General features: G+C 42.0%; 1 protein-coding gene across 2 annotated transcripts in view; it reads right to left on the reverse strand.

Annotated features, from left to right (window-relative positions):
• FAR2 (fatty acyl-CoA reductase 2) overlaps positions 1-21,492 on the reverse strand; it is a 159,594-nt gene that overhangs the window by 36,548 nt on the left and 101,554 nt on the right. For both annotated transcript variants that reach the window (XM_050904280.1, XM_050904288.1), the window contains exons 3-4: positions 4,301-4,476; positions 1,402-1,581 (exon numbers count right to left, since the gene is read on the reverse strand). In XM_050904280.1, coding sequence (XP_050760237.1) covers positions 1,402-1,581; positions 4,301-4,476 — 356 coding nt within the window. The remainder of the gene's footprint in view (positions 1-1,401; positions 1,582-4,300; positions 4,477-21,492) is intronic.

The following is a 21,492-nucleotide window of genomic DNA, read 5'->3' on the forward strand; positions in this document are numbered from 1 at the left end:
GTTCTGGTTTCTGGGAGGCTACAAGGGGAACGGATTGCAAAAAGTATCCAGGCTTGTGTAGTTACCCTAAACAGCATCTCCTAGTGCCACTGTTGCGGGAAAGATACTGGGCAAGGCAGCCCATTGCTGTAATGCACTAGAGCATCTCTTACGTTTTTATCACGCTCCACTTGCTGAATAAATGATAAATGATAGATGACTACTAGCTGGAAGTAAACATATCCAAGAATATGGGCTACTGGAAAAATTAAAAAAAGAAAACACTGATTTGTACTAAATTTTCTGGAGTAGTGCTTAGTCCAATTATTTTTTTTGGCAAACAATTTTTTGATATAAAACCTCAGTGGTTCTCCTGCTGGACATTAATTCATGTCATCTCCTATTACCCTAAATGAAGGAGAAGAAAGATTTTATACCAGCTCTTTGGGTTACTAGTTCACAGGTCAGTTGCTTATATCACACAAGTGGAATACCACTAGAAAATAAATGAAAACAAAGTTACAGCTGTGGGAAAATTCTTCTAAGGGAAGGTGTCCTGGGGCCTTTATCATCAGATTTTATTATTCTTTCTAATTATTCTTCATTTCAGTAAATTCAGTTAAACAAGCCTTTTTATTGTTCCCTCAAAGTCCTGGATTCTCACACTGAACTCCTTCTAAAACAGCCTGTTTCTGACTCATCCCCATATAACTCCAGTTTAATACCACAGGATTGTTGAAACAGGTGGAAACAACGTTGGGAAGCTGAAGAGATAAAGAAATGAATACAAGGTATATGAAAAATTTCAGTTCTTACTAAGGTAGCAACAGAGATGAGTCTTACAGAAAGAAGAATCACAACTCCATTCCTGATAGCAAATGCACTCGTGCATAACTTATTCAATGCTGGACTCCCATGAAATCACACAGTCTTTATTAAAATGGTGCATGGAAAAATTTAGAGGTAGCTGAAATCATGAGGTTATTAAGTGTGGTTTATGCTATTTTCTAATACTTTTGTATTTGGAAAAGTATGTTAAGCTCAACCAAATGTTTATAAAGCGTGACTTCAGCACCTCTCCAGATAAAAAGGCTCCAAAACAGAGTCTTTGTTTCTTCTATTTTCAAAAAACCTCAGTAAAGCTAGTTTCAAGAGAAAATCCAGAAAGGACAGACTTACTGGATGGCATTCTGTGGAAAGCACCCCTCAAAACCACCTAGAATGAAAGCTCTCTCTTCCCTTGGTCTCGGTCTTATTATGGCCAGCATTTCTTGCTGGCATAGTGCATACAGACAAGGCCATACAGCAACAACAGCAACTATGAACAGAAATCCCACAGGATAGGTTATATGAACAATTCGGAGGTCTTCTGCAGAATGAAGCAAAAACAAAGTCAGAAGAGGCGATGCAGTTCCTACTTACTCTACTAAATCGAAGAGCTTCTTGGGTTCAGCTGGGGGTGGGTAGATGACTTCTTCTATGCATTTCCGGACACAGTTTGCATAGGCAGTGGAGATGTGGATGAAGGCCTCGAGGTTCTGCATCTGCCGGGCCAGCTCTAGGAGCCGCTGCGTGCCCATTGCGTTCAGTTGCAGGGCATGTCTAAAGAGGGCAGGGGAAAGAAAAAAAATGCACTTCACTGGAAAGAATATATCAAAGTTGAGCATTTTCCAAACCCCAAATAATGAAAAGGCAAGTAAGGGAAGAGATGGGGTCACAGCAGAGTGGAAAGCTTCAATGAAATGCAAGGGCTAAACCAGTTTTCAGAGCAATGCTGTTGGATTTGCTGTTCTGGCCACAGAATGTCTCTCAAATATTTTTACTCAATTCAAAGGATCAGAGGTAACATTTCACTAACATCGCTACATCTGACATATTTGCCACCCCTTCCTGGAACAAGTATTTCCAACACACGTGACCACTGAGGCATTATGGTTCCTACGGTACCCGTTCAACTTTCTGCTTAAGGGACCACTGCTGAAACCAGATAAACACATGGTTTCAGTAAGCAGCAAAGTGTCCTTGGGCCCAGAAAAACAGATTCATCCTGAAAGAAGACACAATTAGAGATAACAGCTTAAATTCCCAAGGAATGGAGAAGAGAACTGATAAGCATAAGAGAAAAAGAGTCCTGGTTAGCAAGGTTGACCTTGAAGCACCCAGCATAGCTAGAAGTTGTCCTAGAGACTATCTGCAATGGATCTTAGTGAACAGACGTTCAACTTTGTTGCATGCTTTGTACTGGAAGAAAGACCTTCCTGCATAGGAGGGAAAAGGCTAAGGAATATGCAATCTGTTCAGCCCAGGAGTAGAAGCTTTCAACAACATGTACAAGATTATGAATAATCTTATCAAGTACAGTGTACAGTAAAGAAATTAATTACACTAACATTGAAGAGAAATTATAAATAGTCCAGATGAATGAAAACAGAAGCTAAGAGTATGATTAATGTTTGGATCACAACATCTAAAGCCAGAGATACTTTTTTTTTTTTAGCATGCTGCTATTAAATAATAGCATTTTCTATAAATTTCTATTTCCTCCTGCCCTTCTAGCAGGATGAATACTTCTACTCTAGCTACCCTTCATATGAAAGTTACTCTTCCATGTACATTTCTATTCGATTGTATCCCTTCTGAGAGGGGGCGAACAGAATTGCGCTCAGAATACGGGCCCAGCACGGATTTCTGGAGACGTTCAGAGTTCCTTTAGCCTTCTAGGGGAATATCATCTAACCCTGGTGATTTGTTACTCTTTGTTTTTTCTACTTATATTAAAACTGCATCTACTAATATTTCAATATAACACAGTTTCCCAGATTTCTGCCCTCAAGAGTTCCATCTGGAGAATTCCCTAAATGTACTGCATGTTGATGCCAGTAACTCATTTCATTTCTCTATTGCTGCTTTTCTAGTATCTTGATAGCACTGCTTTTGCACCTCCCTTATCTATCAGCTCTACATATTCTGTGGTAGGCTTTGGACTTCTGCCGTGTTTAAAAAATATTTTTTGTGTGTGTGTCATTAGCAAGTTGCTGCTCAAAATTCTTATTTGAGTGGCAATATTGTACTTTCACATTTAACATGCTAGAACTTTTACCCATATGATGTATTTTATTATTCAGCTAGGAATAATTTGATTTTAACAACTTCTCGTATTTTGCTGCTTAATCATACTGGATTTTCCTTGTTCTGTTAGACAGATTTTGAGAGATCACATGTAATCAGCCTTTAAATAGTTTCTACACTGTCTGCAAGCAGATGACCATTTTAACTTTTTCTTTTAAGTTCTTTCTAGCTATCCTCCTTATTAAAAAGGTAGTTTCCCTTTGATGTTACATGCCACTGCGACCTATTTTTATAGGATGTTCATTCGTGTATTGATTTAAGAACATTTATGGCTATTAATGCAGTGCAGTGCTTTGCTACTTATATCTTGAGCCAGGTTCTACACATGGCTCAAGTTTAAATCAAGAGCTGCTTCCTTTCTGGTGGATTCTCTAATCAGTTGTTGCAAAAAGCAATTATTTATGGTGGACACAGTGGATATCTATTTAGTCTACGTATGAGCAAATGAAGACTGACATTATTAATTGTGTTTTCTGCTCTCACAGCTTTAGTGTTTTTCAAAAAAACTGTGAAGATTGGGCAATCCAGATCATCCACCTCAGTTTATTGACCTTTACGATTTGCATACAAGCACTTACACATCTCATCTTGGTTTAGTGGCTTATTTCTGCTGTTCTTTCTTAATGGAAAGCCTGCCTGGACAGGCACTCCCAAGGGAGCTCCTTCAGAAACTGAGCATTTATTGTAAACAGTTAATTACATCGACTGTTGGATATTTTAAAGCTTGTGATAGGCTATTTTCTTAAACAACATCTCATTTCCCTCTTCAGTTACTCAGTGACAAAGAAAGGCCATTAACACTAGCTTTAGAGACAGACACAACATAGTTTCACTTCAAGCTGTCTCCAGCTAGTTCTGCCAAAACATCTCCCTCTTGACCTAAAACACACTTTTCCCTATCCCAATTTTAGGTCATACTTAACTCCCTTACTATATTACAACCCAAGCTTGCAGTACTTCCTTCTGTTTCCATGGAAATCTGCCAAGATACTTCACTTTTGACGTGCATATGCACATGACATTTTCAGAGCATTTACATTGCACATTCAGCACAGAACCACATGTAGCGTGAAAACGTAAATGGAGAATTATTACCGCAGCTATACAAGAGATGCACTGAACGGTGTGTTATGGGCTATTGTGCATTCTGAATCATGCTTAGCAAATACAGAAAGCAGAAAGCAGGACATACTTCAGGGGTTCATCAAAGCGAACTGTTGCTGCACAGTGGAAGACAATATTGACCCGGGTCAGAAGCTCCTCCTCATCTTCAGCACTGATGGCCAGCTTGGGCTGAGTGAGTTCAGCATTAATAGGCTTAATCTTCTCGTGGAAATTAGGGCAATCTTCTCGGACCCTGTCAAAGACCTTGAAGCACAAACAGAGAGAGATCAGGTACAGAATTAGGCTACTGAGATCACTTTGATTAGTAGCCAGTCTGATTACATCAGTCAATGAAATTGGCACAAAAGAGAATGCCTGGTTCTTTCAGAGGGAGGACACAGGTGAGATGATAAAATAGTTAATTCACTTGTTCCCTCCCATGGGAAAACCTCATGGGGAAACAGAACAAAAATATAGGAGGTAATGCACTGTACTGAAGAGATTAATGAATCTTCCCTGCACCACTCATTTCCTGGGACAGCCACTGAAATTTCTGTATCTCCACATCTCCTGCAACCACTCTCTAGGGCTGCTTGCAGGACCATAACAGGAGCTAAGGAGGAGGGCAGAGTATGGAGTGGGAAAGCCTGTGAAGCATTGGACTCAAGCAATTTTCTTGATGGTTCTACAAAGAACTTGAGGAGAGGAGGGGAGCAGGGCACATTCTGGCTCCTCCTCTTCCTTATGCTGCTCCTTGCCTACTGTCACTCTTTGTTCATGTCAGATGAGTCCTCTGGGGAACTGCCTTTGGGATGGAAAGATGGGGAACCTCAATAACCCATGCTGCTAAAGCTGCTGACTGCCACCAGCAACTTTGCATGACTGGACAAGTGTGCAACTAGTTGGCCTCTCAAGCTGTCTTCCAGCCCTTTTTTTCTAAGAGTATGATCCATAGCTCTTTCCAATACATGTTTTCTGCCCAGCCTTCTGCAGAATGACAAGACTGTGCATCAGTCCAACAAAAAGATCCCTACATTTCCATATACTGGTCTGTCTGATGACTTGTCCAAAACCAGCATTTGGCACCCTGCTTCGCCTAAGATCCGAGATAGCAGGTACCCTGAACAGCAAGACAACTGTATACAAACCTTCTGAAAGGAAAAGGAAATCAATACTGTCATCACCTGAAAGGTGCGTATGTGAAAACAGCGCTTTCCTCAGTTCCCATTTTTACTCTGTGAGTAGCTCAGAGTCACTGATAACAGTATAGCAGGTCTAGGTGCAGTTCTGCTTGCGCCCTGAAAGCAGACAGCTATTGCAGGTTCCACCTGGAGACTTTTTATTTGGTAAATCTCACAGGCAAAGAAGATGAAGCCTGAATTTCAAAACACTATGTTTGCTGGAATAGGATTTGAAAAAATCATCTTAAGTTTTAGAAGCATCTGTTCTAAGGGTTTTGTATTGCTGGCCACCATTATTGTATTTGAGCAACTTCAACTGAAATAATAGTAACAGTTAAATCCAAAAAGTCCACACACCACCTTTTGGGTGCAAAGTGACAACGAGAAGGGTAGAAAGAATAAATAGAATAGAGAGGCTGTGGGATCTGAAGAGGTATAATCTAGATTTCAAAGGATAACCACACTTCAAAGGTGACTAGCCTACTGACAGGAATGACTAAGTACTGGGACAGATTGCTGGTGGATGCTGTGGGCCACCGCCTTTGGATGCATTTAAGAACTGTCGAGATAAGCATTGCCAGGAAAGGCAGGGAATAGCTGAACCCGCCTTGGGGCAGGTGGATGGGCCAGCTGGCTTCTCAGGAGCTCTGTGGTTTTTGGGTGTTTCCTCTACTCTGTAGCTTACTTGCCAGTAACACCGAGTTTGTAAATCTCTTTACTATCATGGCCTCTTCTTTTCCTAGAGATTATTCTGTCTTTGATTTGCCCAGTGCTTATGTAAAAGCAGAAATTGTGTGACATAAATTAAACATACTAAAAGAAAAAGACATATGAAAGATTAAATTGATACTAATAGCAGTATTTTCTTGTTTGACTAAGGGTTTACCACCTTTCTGCTTATGTGACAACCAAATCTAGATAAACCTCGATGTTCTTAGGGATAAAGAAGTGATAAGAAAATCATTAGCTTTCCCCACTATGCAGCACACTCTGTACTTGACTTTATGTATTTTAACACACAGCTGCACATCCTTCATAAACCTGAAACTTGAGCAAATTAACAGAAGTTAGGACATGATAATGTAATTTAATTTCTCTCAGTTGCACCCAACTACATGCATATTTCAGCAATGTAGTCTAGGCCAGAGAATAGATTTCTAGACAGAGAAAGCTAATCATGGACAAAGATGTTGGTGAGAGCCAGCTGGACCGTAGGAACTCAATTCGCAACGACTTATGTTCAGAACTGGGTACTAGCAGCATTAATGTCTGTAAAAATCTTGTCTTCTAACAAGAGGATGCTAGCTGGCTGTCCAAATATGCATCGTCTCATGAGAGATCACACATGAGCAAACCCTGATAAGACACAAACCGGAAAGTTTTCTCAGAGAACCCATCTAAGACGAAGGCTGTCTTGTAAGAGTTTTAGGAACAATTCTGCATTTGTTTGTTCTGTTGCAAAGAGAGTGTAAAACTCCACCCAATGAGAGTTATTTTATACTTGTTTTACTTTGGCATAAATAATGCAAAGGCAGAGAAAGAATGAATCAGCCCTTTCTCCATTTCAGTCATGGCATATAAAAAGAAGAGTAGTATTTCTGCAGCGCCAGCCTTGCTCGAATTTGGACGGTTATATTCTGTCTACATGCCATCTCCTCCTGATGTTCCCACTGCAGATAATATCCCCTTCAGTTTCTGTGCCTACTGCTAGGTATTGCCTACCACCACATGCCACTCAACAGCTGTAGTTTTTCACCCCCTCCAATGATTCACTGCATTTCTCTGAAGGATGAAGGCAATTTCTAAATGCAAGCTCACAAATCAGCATACTGCTTTGGAAACCTTCTGGATCACAAGAACATTCAGTTCATCGTCACCATTAAATCAGATAACAGGAGCAGCTGTTTAATCAAAGTCTGCTGCCTCTTTTACGGAACCTGAAGATTTCAGACTTGTCAGTGCTTTGCAGGGAAGTGCAAGAAGATTTAAAGACAAAATAAATGCAGCTTATTCTATACTGTTTCCTATAGTTCAGGGAGTGCTTAACATAAAGATGATGCTTAGGCTGCAGGTAAACAATAATTGCGTCTCTAAATTCTGATTAACTCACCCAGAGCATATATAATAAATCCCCAATAACTGCATGAGGCCTAAGGATTGTTCTATCTTTCTTATCTTTTAGAAGCTGTCTGCCAATACAAAATATATTCAATGGACAGAAGTGGGCTGGCGTGCTGTACTGTTGGAACTGCATGAAAACACTGGCCAAGTCAGCGATACTCCAGAAGTGATACACAAATTGCCACAGAATTACAGTGAAGAGAAAGGAAAGATGTTTGATTTCAAGTTGTCCAATATTAATTAAACTGAGGGAAATCAGTAATAACGTATCCTGATTTCAGTGTCTTTTTGAGCATCCTAATGCATTCCCAGGGGGAACACTGCTGCCTTGACCAAAACAGAATAAATGAACCTAATAGGTGCTATTCTCATTTTAAACCTCAAAATAGGATGCAAGTTCTGTATAGGCTGTGCTACCCCTCAACAGAGGTGAGAATTTCCCTCTGAAATTTGCTGAATTTTTCTTATTTTATAATCAGGCAATTCCCATTTATAATAATAATCTAATCTCTGTGATTTCAATTTACATTGTCAAGCACTTATTATGAAAACAGGACATCTAGAATTTCTCCCAGCATTATATTTGAGTGTGTTTGATGGGCATTTCTTTCCCTATTCCTGCCCACGTAAGCTTTGACCTCCCTTCCCAAAGGACATCTGTAACTTTGTGTTCTCTGTGCTTGCCTTAAAGCATGTAATAGTTCAGAGAGATTTCTGCCCATCAATCTTTCAATCAGAAATTTTTCCATACCACAAAGATACAAAAACCTCAAAGAAAGGGTAAATTGCACATCTATGGAACAGCGCAGCTGAAAAATAAAGGAACCACTGAACAATGTAAAATGCCAAAGGCTTCACATCTTCCTCAGGAGACATTTTCAGTGAAGCAAATACAAAATAATGAAAAGTAGCGTGCCTAAGCCATGGTCTACTTTAAAAAGGAACTTGCATGAGTTTGGTCTTATAACTGCCTTTCACAGAATCCTGGGTAGTCCTTCCTCTTTTGGACCTATCAGTCCTCACCCCTAAAAAACCAACTTACTGTAACAGGCACCATGCAGGATGGCACTTCATTGAGAAACACAAGTATGAGAGAAAGCAGTTCTCCTGTTTGCTTGGTAACGTTATCTAACATTATTTCTTGTGCTCTCCCCTGATGTGAAGGATTCATCTTCCAAACTGCTGAATAAAAACATCCCAGCAATGCAAGCTGTGGTGAAGGTGGGCTACTGCTCTTCATCACGTTATCAGCAGAGTCTGTAACTTGCTGTGGCTCCTTTCTGCAACAAACTGCCTCTTCAGCGATAGCACTCATGGCTCTCCCTCTGCCAGATCGGGGCCAAACGCTTTGGTGACAGACCCAGAAAGCATCAAGTTTTTAAGTGTGGCCTAGAAAGGTAACCTTTTTTCCTCCTGTGGTACAAAACCAACAATCATCAAATTACACCATCTTAACCAGATATTGCCAGCTTTTTTTTTTTGTAAGACCAATAAAAAATGGTCTTCTCTGGTGCACAGTGGGGCCAGGTGTGTTTAATAGGTGCTGGGATATTAGGCTTCTCTAGGAGGGTTAGCAAAAGATGGTGACTTACATTATAGTATGCACATTTCAAGACATTACTGTATGAGAACATTTAAAATGGAGAAAAATCAGAGAATTCCCACAAAATGAATCTAATATATGAGGAACTACTGAGAAGATTAAGGTTGAGAGAGTTCAATTAAAAAAAAAAGAAAAAAGGCAAAAAGCTTCCGTCCTTTCAGATAAAGAAATGGAAGGGATTGCTTAGCATAATTCAGGAGCATATAAGCATGAATTGCTTCTGTAAAGGAAATGTAATTTATTCTAAGCAAGGCGTGGGCCAAGGGGTAAAACATTGTGGCAACAATTCTTTTAAAGAGCAAGGTATTCATTGGGGGTGTGGAATAATTTTAAAAACAAGGTGTTTGAAACCTCTCTTCTGAACAGAGCATTGGTGTATAAATGCTAGGGAACAGCCTATGTATAGATACACAGAGTAACAACCTGGCGCATATATCCATCCCTCTGTGATTTCAATGGCAGTATCATAAATGGATATGAGTGACCACCACAAATCTAAACTACTGAAGGTACCAAAGTAATGAAAATAGCTCTTTAAAAAACACCTGATCACTGCAGTTTTATTCTGATGAAAGGGCTTGTCCCAGTTGTGCTTGCCACTGATAAAATCCTCCAATACAGTCTTGAAGGAAGGAAGGTACATAGCTACTTTTAGAATTGCCATTGTAGCAAATCTTAGAAATAATTGGGCAGCTTCTTGACATAAAGTAATTAGTCTGCAATTAATTTTTAGCCTGGTACATTTCCATCAATAAGCATCAGGATTGCTCAGTCAAGAAATGTGTGAAAATGCAGCTCAGGAAGCTTTAATTGGGATAGAGCCTTTTTTTCCCTTGTGCGCTCTCTGCTTCATTTCGTCTTCAGAAATTTGCTTTTAAATATGGTTCTTCTCAAGGCAAATAAAGCATAATTCATCTAATCAGTTAGAAAGCATGCAGCAGAGTGTTCCTCATTATAGGAAAACAAATGGCTTATGCTTCAATCTAGACCTATTACTTTCCCCTGAGTAGAGCTAATGTAGTGGAAATACAGTACCCATGACCGACGTCTAGTAAACAAAACAGCTGATTATTTAAAGATAAAGACTACAGAAACAAAGAGCAGACAGACAGTAAATTTCAATATAGGTCAGCTAAGGCTAATATGTATAGCCAGCTACTTTGGGTGTGGTTTTAAACAGCCAATTTCCTTGAAAATTGGCTACTGACAAAGCCTGCTCTTTTCTAGCAAGAATACTCGGGTTACGTGTCAGTTAATCTGGAACAGTAAAAGGAGTTCTTTCAGAGCCAGGCGTTGTAAAAAGAAGCATTAGGGACTTGACAGACATGGAAAAGCTTTCTGTGGTCTCTAGTACCATCATATAGGTGGGTGGACAAGTCACAGACTGAATATGGAGCTTTTTTACATTCATCACAGACGTTTCTTGTGCTCCTGTGTGGCACTTAGATAGATATCACTATCAGCATTTGATGGCATGCTTGACATTTAAAACCGAGGAAGAATTTAAGTGCAGGGAAGGAGGATGGTAACACTTGGAGCTTTTCCTACAGGAACCATTTAACATGTTTCTTCCCATGCATTTTCCAAAACTGTTTTCCTTCTCATCCCTCCTCCATAGCTATGCCCCAATGTGGGCATAGGTGCAAGGGGAGTAGTTGCCAAGGGATGGCAGGAGCACTTGGCTACGACCAGAGTCCCATCCATCCCCCCTTCCTCAATTCCCGCCATGCAGAATTCACTACTGATTCCTTAGAGAATCACTGGATGTACTTGGAAATTTTAATAAGTACAGAGTTATCCAGACATAGGATCTGAATCTGCTTTTCCATACCCATTGCCTTAATTACAGATCTTTGAAGTTTCACTGCAGATTTGCTTGGGCACCAGGGAGCTTCAGGGGTGTTTGCTGAGTCCCCAAGGCTAACCAGCCAGGAGTAAAGGCTGTGCCAAACACAGATGCCTATTTCTTGGAGACATTTAAAGAAATGACCAAGAAAGACTTTGAAAGACATTTAAAGAAATGACCAAAATTACTTTCCCATTTGAAAGTACCTAACAAAAATCAGGTTGATTTTTAGGAGACTATGGAGATTGGCATAGCAGCTAGACAGCGTGATCTCAAATGCATTCTCACTTATAATTACATTAAAACAAGTTCTATATCACAGGTGCAGAACTCTGAGGTTCCTTGCCTCTGAAAATATAAGTTTCATGTGTATAGTCATGCAGATAGTGTGGAGTGGGGTTTTGGGGAAGTCAGGGGACCACATGTAGGCAGCAGCTGCAAGGCGTGCTTTCAGATATGACTCCCTTTCACATGGAGTCTTAGCAGGGAGAGACAAGCCAGACAGAGCTACCCACAATTACGCATCTGGCTGACCAGGTATGCCTGGCTCATTAGATCACAGAGCAGGAAAGAAGACACAGTGCAGCTCTGCAAATGAGTGAGATGCAGTCCTGGCTGCAGAAGAGTCACTCTCTGTTGTGAAGCTTCACAGGATGGAATGATGTGAAAAAGAGGTGGTCATCACAGACTAAATACAGCATGATGGCATCCTCAGCCAGCTGCAAAGCAGCTGACCCAGCACAACACAATCAGCATTAGCTCTGCATAGCAGTCCTTGTTTATACAATTGATCGTATCCTCTGATGGCTGGAACTGGTTGAGCCCCACAGAAGTCTTGGGATCTGCCTGGTGGTGTCTCTGTATGTTAGACCACGCCGCATCTCACAATCTCACTTTTTAGTGAAAACAGAGCTCTGCCAAAAAGTCACCGAGGGATCCTCACAACTAGAGACATTCAGGTAACCTTATCTCAGCCAGATCCTGAGGGTACTTCTTGTTCTGCTACAATGCTGTTTCCAAAGAGGATAACCAGGAACATTGGCTGTCACACAGACACAGCTGAGGCAGCTAGCATGTAACCTGTATAATACACAGTGCTGGTACACATTTCAAAATTTTGTTTCAAGGACAACTCCGTGGATGCATCTGGGCCCTACAACTCCTGTAAGTATATCTGGAAAAGTCTTGAGATACTCCGCTCTGAACTTGGCCCCTCCAAAGAACTCTTCCAAAGGAATGACTGCAGCAGTTGTGGCAACCTAGGGTGGGTGTCCTGCACTTCCATACTCACTTATTTAAGATCCCTGACCTCTTCCTGAGGCATAAAGGAGAGAATGCCATCATGAAGAGGATCACAGGTAATGTGGACACCAAAGTTCACCTTGATTAAAACTGTAAGGGAGGTAAAAATCCTTTGATGTCACATACAACAGAAGTTGAACAAATCAAGACAAATGCATCAAATATTTCAAGCTACTCAAATAAAAAAAAGATTTTTTTAAACATTATAGTGAGATGGCACTCAAGTGTAGAGAGCTGAACATCTGGGAAATGAGTACAGTAGAAGAGTAAGTCACTCTTCTAGCATGAACCATGCTAGAAGATTCTGGGATGTGAGGAGCAGGCAGTCAGCAAATGGTAAGAGCCTTGTGCCGAACCCCCACCACCCAAGAGAGCCAATGAATTCTGTGGAAATATCTATACCTGGAAACTAAACTGTGCCAGGTTATGCCCTAGGCACTGGAACTCAATCATCTGTATTGTTCCACTGTTAGAAGGGTCTTAGCACAATTTTGGCTTGAACCAACTACCAGAAAGATGAACACATCCCTGGTCACAAGTGAGGAGTTAGCCTGGGACAGGGGCTTTTCCCAACAGATGTCCCACATGTGTCCATGATGTTTTGCAAGGTAAGAAAGTTTAATGGCATGAGTGCAAGCATTTCATGCCACCTGGTCTCGGTGCCTGAAATTCATCCCAAGAACATTGAATTTATGGACATTGTCAAACAGTACAATCATTTAAACATCGAAGTTTTGCAGGAGGTTCCTGGAATGCATTGATGATAATTTCCTTCTCCAAGTGATAGAGGAGCCAATGAGGAAAGGTGCTATGCTGGACCTTGTTCACACCAACAAGGAGGGGCTGATGGGGAATGTAAAGCTCAAGGGCAGCCTTGGCTGCAGTGACCATGAAATGGTGGAGTTCAAGATCCTTAGGGCAACGAGGAGGGCGCACAGCAAGCTCGCTACCCTGGACTTCAGGAGAGCAGACTTTGGCCTTTTCAGGGATCTGCTTGGTACAGTACCATGGGATAAAGCCCTGGAGGGAAGAGGGGCCCAAGAAAGCTGGTTAATATTCAAGGGTCACCTTCTCCAAGCTCAGGAGCGATGCATCCCAACAAAGAGGAAGTCAGGTGAAAACGCCAGGAGGACTGCGTGGACGAACAAAAAGCTCCTGGACAAACTTGAACACAAAAAGGAAGCCTACAGAGGATGGAAGCAAGGACAGGTAGCCTGGGAGGAACACAGAGAAAATGTCCAAGCAGCCAGGGATCAGGTTAGGAAAGCCAAAGCCCTGATAGAATTAAATCTGGCCAGGGATGTCAAGGGCAACAAGAAAAGCTTCTATAGGTACGTTGCTGATAAAAGGAAGACTAGGGAAAATGTGGGCCCTCTCCGGAAGGAAACGGGAGACCTGGTTACCTGGGATATGGAGAAGGCTGAGGTACTCAATGACTTTTTTGCCTCAGTCTTCACCAGCAAGTGCTCCAGCCACACCGCCCAAGTCGCAGAAAGCAAAGGCAGGGACTGGGAGAATGCAGAATCGCCCACTGTAGGAGAAGATCAGGTTCGAGACCATCTAAGGAACACATCTAAGGTGCACAAGTCCATGGGACCTAATGAGATGCATCCGCGGGTCCTGAGGGAACTGGCGGATGAAGTTGCTAAGCCACTATCCATCATACTTGAGAAGTCGTGGCAGTCCGGGGAAGTTGCCACTGACTGGAAAAGGGGAAACAGAACCCCCATTTTTAAAAAGGGAAAAAAGGAAGACCCAGGGAACTACAGGCCAGTCAGTCTCACCTCTGTGCCCGGCAAGATCATGGAGCGGATCCTCCTGGAAACTATGCTAAGGCACATGGAAAATAAGGAGGTGATTGGTGACAGCCAACATGGCTTCACTAAGGGCAAATCGTGCCTGACAAATCTGGTGGCCTTCTACGACGGAGTGACAGCATTGGTGGATAAGGGAAGGGCAACTGACTTCGTCCACCTGGACTTGTGCAAAGCATTTGTCCCACACAACATCCTTGTCTCTAAATTGGAGAGACATGGATTTGATGGATGGACCACTCGGTGGATAAGGAATTGGCTGGATCATCACACTCAAAGAGTTGCGGTCAACGGCTTGATGTCTGAGTGGAGACCTGTGACAAGTGGCGTTCCTCAGGGGTTGGTATTGGGACCAGCATTGTTTAACAGCTCTGTCAGCAACATGGACAGTGGGATTGAGTGCACCCTCACCAAGTTTGCTGACAACACCAAGCTGTGTGGTGTGGTTGACATGCTGGAGGGAAGGGATGCCATCCAGAGGGACCTTGAGAGGTGGGCCTGTGTGAACCTCATGAAGTTCAACAAGGCCAAGTGCAAGGTCCTGCACCTGGGTTGGGGCAATCCCAAGCACAAATACAGGCTGGACGGAGAATGGATTGAGAGCAGCCCTGCAGAGAAGGACTTGGGGGTGTTGGTTGATGAGAAGCTGAACATGACTCGGCAACGTGTGTTTGCAGCCCAGAAAGCCAACCATATCCTAGGCTGCATCAGAAGAAGCGTGACCAGCAGGTTGAGGGATGTGATTCTCCCTGTCTGCTCTGCTCTTGTGAGACCCCACCTGGCGTACTGTGTTCAGCTCTGGGGCCCCCAATGTAAGAAGGACATGGACCTGCTGGAGCGAGTCCAGAGGAGGGCCACGATGATCAGAGGGCTGGAGCACCTCCCCTGTGGAGACAGGCTGAGAGAGTTGTGGTTGTTCAACCTGGAGAAAAGAAGTCTCTGGAAAGACCTTATAGCAGCCTTCCAGTACTTAAAGGGGGCCTACAAGAAAGCTGGAGAGGGACTTTTTACAAGGGCATGTAGTGATAGGACAAGGGGCAACGGCTTTAAACTGAAAGAAGGTAGATTTAGATTAGATGTAAGGAAGAAATTCTTCACTATGAGGGTGGTGAGGCACTGCAACAGGTTGCCCAGAGAGGTTGTGGATGTCCCACCCCTGGAAGTGTTCAAGGCCAGGTTGGATGGGGCTTAGAGCAATCTGGTCTAGTGGAAGGTGTCCCTGCCCATGGCAGGGGGATTGGAACTAGATGATCTTTAAGGTCCCTTCCAACCCAAACCACTCTATGATTCTATGATTTACCTAAGACAATTTCTCATTTCATCATCCTTCTTTTGTGTTTACATCTGATACAAATATTTCAGCCTTCTTATGCCATTCCACATACATTTTTGTTATGTTATTCATGACAATGTAATTTTTTGATTGGTGCTTAAAAGAAAAGCGCTAAGCCCAGGTACCTCAGCCTGTCAAATATCTGCTTCCTTTCCTTGCTGTCACTTAACTATAATCATATTCTCATAGTAAGACTACATGCAGCACACACAGTAAGTAAACAAACTGGAAAATTACTGGGAAATGATCAGAAGGTAATGTAATTTATGAGACTAATAGGAAAAGCAGGGACACTACAAGAAGTGAAGGCACTTGTGAAAAAGAGATCAAGTCCAGTGAAGAAGAAAACAGTTGAGATTCTAAGAAAACATCTAAGAAAGGATGACTTAACCATTATAAACCGATTTTCTATAGTGTCACTATTCCAAGCAAGCAAGGAAGCAGAGAGTTACAAGTAATCCTTGATTTCCATCCAAGGAGCCTTCAGCTTAGGGTATTTAAAACTTCTTTAAGAAGATAGAACCATCTGTCCAAATACTGTCCAGCTACTTACAACGCAGTGTGGCTCTGCAAGTACCACTCTTACCCGAGACCAGCTGTAATTAATGCCTCTGAGTATGGCCAGTTCTCAGAAGAATCCATGGAAACCCTTCAGAAATGGTTGCAGAAGCCCACATGCAAGCCTGACAGCTGGATTCACAGCTCAGACCTTCTCTCTGAATCCAACCTCTTTGCATGTTATACAAAATATGGACCACTTTCTGTATTTGAGGCCTCTTTTGACAGTGCTTGGATCAGTTGGTTCTGCCCATAATAAACATTCTTAAAATTCACCTCTTCCTGGCATGGGTATAAAAAAAATATAAGCGGTCCCACTGAACTGTGTCAAATTATTCTGATGTAAGGAAAAGGCAAATTTGGCCCATGAAATCCATACCAGCTTTTTGGCATGTGTAATCCCTTTTCCACTAGCTTGGGTCTCATCAAGCAGGAGGTATAGCCTTGTTTCAGAATAAAGATACCTGTTGTTAGGAGAGCCATTTAACGTCAGCTTGTGATAGTAACACTTCTACTAGGAGCAGATGTCGCTCACTTCCTGGTACAAAGATCAGAGCGTTGCCACAGATGGCTCAGTTACACCATGTGAAAATTTTCCCCCTACCCTGCCATTGCAGTTGTACCTGACTAGACTGCTCTGACAGGGCTGATGGTAAGAGACAAGCCAGATGATGTTTCACACACCCTGCAAGACTTTTCCTCTTCAAGGCAGTAAAAGATAAGAATGAGGTTTTTTTGCAGTCAGGTAGGAGTTTCTCTTTCTTTTTTTTTTCTTTTTCTTTTTTGTTTTTATTTAATGGTAGAGAAAGCCAGGTATTTTAGTATGGAAGGAAACACACACACATTTTAAAGAGGATCAGGAAAGCCATATCAAGTGTCCTTAAGCCAGGCTCAGGTTTTAGCTCGCTCTGGCATCTCTCAGAGACTGTTGAAGGGTAATCAACCATTACAAGCCCGACTTACCATCTCTGGCACTCCTATTAATTGTTCCAGCTAAAGCCATAATGTTAAAACTTTCTGATTAGAGGATCTGTGACTCAAGATATCTTTCACACTGACATGCAGTCTTCATCTCACTCACAAAATACCCCAAATACTGTACATCTAATAATAGAAAAGTTACTTTTCTCTGCAAGTATATTTTCAGCTCATACTCCTTCCAATGGAGACCAAAAAGGAGAATTTATGTAAGCTGAAATGGCGTTCATGTTTTCTGCATGCCCTGCCCTTGGCTTCTAGATCTAGATTTTACCAATTAATTTTATGCTACCCAGTTCATACAAGGCAGAACAGTGAGCACTTGGGCTAATTATGCTTCAGGTGTAACAAATCACTTGCCCATGTGTCACCAAAATGAGCAACATTTCCAACTAGGTTGAACAACAAAAAGTTGTTTGTACACAAAAGTCTCCCCATCTGTCTGAGCAGGGATTACCGTTAATGAGCCTGTGTCCTTGGCCCTAGTCCTACGAGGTCATAAATTACTTTAATGCTTTAATCTACTGGTGAAAAAGTCTGGCTGAAGGAGTGGAGAAGAAACAAGTAGAACATACCACAACCAACTACCCGTACTGAAATGCACGTCTCATCCCACATAGTGGTTTCACAAATAAGAGATACACAATGTTCTGCAAATACTACTTGCATGAGGCTATACATCCTAACTATATATTTAACTGAGGGAAGTACAACTCATCTCTACATTAAGTCTCCATCTGTTCTGCTATATTCAGTAGAGGCAGCCCATCAATTTCCCAGATTTCCTGGGGAAAAATCCCCAATGCTTAAAGATCTGCCCCAAACTACATGGCCTGTAAAGTTAGCATCTTTAGGGCATACATCCTTCTATAGACACTACTACAGAGTGATAAGGTGTAAGCAGGAGTTCCGGATGGAGCACCAAGCCTCACAACTAGGTAAGGTCTCTACTGGGAATGAGGAAAGTGATTAAAACAGTTCAAGGACAACAAGGCTGCATGAGCACAAAACCAGAGTGAGAAAAATGTGTTACTCTGGTGCTGTTGTATGCAGACTGTGCACAAGATAAGAAACTGCTTGTGCTTAATTGGAACGAGGTAGAAGAGTCAAGGCTAAAATAAAATGATTTGTCTCAGTGAGTGTATATGGTAAACAATATGATGCCAGTATGAACTGGATACTGGTGGGGGAGTTCTGCGGTGCAAAGTCTTCCAAAGTCACCTGTACCCAGGCAACCACATAAGTAATACCATACAAAGTCAAGATTGCTTAAGTAACAGCACTGAAAAAAACCACCAGACTTGAGTATAGATGCATCAGAAATGGGACCAACCAGGAAAAAGTAACTGGGGACAGACTGTTTATTTGAGAGGAGTTTGGATGGAGAAAGAGAGGTGCAAGGGTAGTGAAAAGATGCATCCAGAAATAGAAAACTGGGAGATAAGATATAAAATCAGGTACAGAATAAAGGAGGACAGGATTTTTTGTCAGTAGGAGTGTGGACACCTACAGATGGTGATGAAGCTGACCTTTGAATCCAAGTCCACAATGATGATGGAGGGACCCCTATTGGACAACCTGCTGGAGCCTCCATCATCTCTTTGTCTGAAAGACTTGGTGTGCAAGAGTGGAGAAAGGAGGGATAGACTTACAGGGGGAAGGGAAAGGAGATAGAATTGTAATTCAATAGTAGTTGGGTGTGATTCATAAGACTTGAGAATGATAATTAGTAGCTTTATAGTTCTGTGTGCTTTTAGATTATCATTTAATTGCTTTATTAGTCTCTTAGTAGTGTATTGCTTAATTTAAAAACATCATAGTCTCTTAATTCAGTTATGCATCAAGCCTGCAACCTGAAGTGTAGAGTTAGACTCATAAAGCAACATACGGCTACTACCTTTGGCTCACCAGCCTGAAAGACCAGCTCTATCCATTAATCAACAGGGGCAGCTTTCACCCCACCTCTAGATGGATGCTCAGGCTCCCACCCAACCAGTCTCTCTCTCCATCCTCCCACCAAATGACACCTGTAATTCACAGGCTCCAAAGCACTTATAACAGAATGAGAAAACATTGATCTTTGTGTTCTCTGATTTTCTGTGCTCAGCTGTCCTGGTTTCGGCTGGGACAGAGTTAACTCTCTTCTTAGTAGCTGGTACAGTGCCGTGTTTTGGATTTAGTGTGAGAATAACGTTGATAACACTCTGATGTTTTAGTTGTTGCTAAGTAGCACTTATCTTAAGCCAAGGACTTTTCAGTTTCCTGTGCTCTGCCAGCAAGCAGGTGTGCAAGAAGCTGGGAGGGAGCATAGCCGGGGCAGCTGACCCGAACTAGCCAAAGGGGTATTCCATACCATGGAACGTCATGCCCAGTATATAAACAGGGGGGAGTTGCCCGGGAGGGGCGGATCGCGGCTCAGGAACTAACTGGGCATCGGTCAGTGGGTGGTGAGCAATTGCATTGTGCATCACTGGTTTTTTTTCTTTCCCCCCACTTCCTTTTTTTGTTATATTCCTTTTCATTACTATTATTATTATTATATTTCATTATTACTATTGTTAGTATTATATTTTACTTTAGTTATTAAACTGTTCTTATCTCAACCCACGAGTTTTACTTTTTTTTTTCCCCCCTTTCCTCCTCCTCAGCCCACTGGGAGGGGGGAGTGGGAAGCGGCTGTGTGGTGCTTAGTTGCTGACTGGTGTTAAACCACGACATCAGCTCACGACACTTCTGATTCTTACATTTGTATAGGAAAATGGCAAGCCCACTGGTATATTATGATCTTAAAGAGTTTCTGGAATTGCTTCACAGTGTCATCCCTGTTAATCTGAGGGAACCATGACAGCATGAACAGATCTTCCCCACTGAACTCATAACTGTGATGGAGGGACTCTCATACTCTCTTGGCCCCCTGCCTTCCCCTGTGCTTTCCTTTTGCAGTACCTTTTTCTGGTACTGCAATATCACTTACTTTCTACGTCTTTGGGACCCCAAGTACCACATGCAATTTGTGATCCCCTGAGCAGCTATATAGGGTGCCCAAGCAGGAATGTGGAAGTACTGCTGTGCTATAGCTGTGGAAAATGATCTCTGAGGTGGCACATGCCCTCATGGTGAACTTGTGTCTTGGATTCTCCAGTAGTATGCAGGCTAATGGCCAAGTATCTCATGTATGGATTCCTCTAACTTCAGAGGTATGCTGTTTTCAGACTCATTTTTGCAGCAAAATTGTTTTTGCCCCATCAGGTTAGTGGGGCTTTGAGGAAAGAATGAGGAAAATCCTAGTCCGTGCAATTTTCCTTACATTAAACATTTTATGGCAGCTCATTCCTTTCAAATGAAAAGCATTCAGTTTTGGCTGCTTCTCTCCAGGGATAATAGCACAACTATTATCTCCCCATCATTTACTCTATTCATCACTCAGAGCATTGCAATTTTATCTAATTCAGAGAGAGTAAAAACGTACTAAACCAAGAATATCTTCTTTCCTTTTACACTGGAAGAGATGACTCTCCAAAACACTGTGTCTCCTTCCCTCCCACATGCCTAAAAGCATCTCCTGAAGAGGCTCAAATTATATAATAATATCTGATCATCACTCTCTGAATCAAGAGAAATAACAACTAATGAACAATGACACTGACAATGCTGGAACCATCTATGTCCTATGAGGTATGGAGATCAGCGATGTGCTGTTATAGAAAAAGAAGCTCAGGAGATCATCTCCAAGATTAAAGCCCACTTCCGAAGGGATGCTAATCTATGTTTGGGGTTGCAGCCATGGAGATATGCATTTCCTTGTATGTTGCTCAAAAGACCTTGCCAGTTTAGATATGATTTTACAAAGCCAGATGCCAGTTCTGAAACATTACTGCAGGATGTTTTGTATGCGTAGCCTTTAGCTCTGCAGTTAAATATCAGTTATTGTAGTTAAGAATGGCTCAGAGCACATATAGTCATTTATTTAAAAAACAGACATTTTTACTGTAATGCTAAAGGGAAGTAGAATTAAGTCTCAGACTGCTTAGTACTGCTTCTATTAAACCCAAGTGAAACTCTGCCTTGTCTGCTTCATATTTAGTAGCAGCAGCAGAGTATCTTGGACTGGTTTAGACGTCTGGTTGAGAATTTCCCACTACACTGTGGCCAGCTCTAAATTAAAAAGTTCGCTGTAGATATGGACTTTAAAATAATCTCCCCTGAGCTGTGCTGGGTCTGCAGGCCCAATAGACCTAAAATTGCATTTCAGTCAATATAGCGATTGAATGAGTCCTGAAAAAATACTGCCAAGTAAGAAGGGGCTACTTATTTAACTCCTTTCAGTTCTCACACTGGTAAAATTGAGATGCTTTTTTTCTAATTCCCAGCTGGTGGGATGGTTAAACACCCTGAAAATGAAACACCAACGTATCAAATGGTTGGCAAGGAGCTCTTACTCATGACTGAGCAAATAGCCCACAGTACTGGGTACTTCTTTTGTAGGGGGAAATCTCTTTCATGGCGAGAGACTTTAATCCACCCACTCAGCAACCTGGTGTCAG

Source organism: Gymnogyps californianus, chromosome 1 (genome assembly GCF_018139145.2).
Source record: "Gymnogyps californianus isolate 813 chromosome 1, ASM1813914v2, whole genome shotgun sequence".
Classification (NCBI taxonomy): domain Eukaryota; kingdom Metazoa; phylum Chordata; class Aves; order Accipitriformes; family Cathartidae; genus Gymnogyps; species Gymnogyps californianus.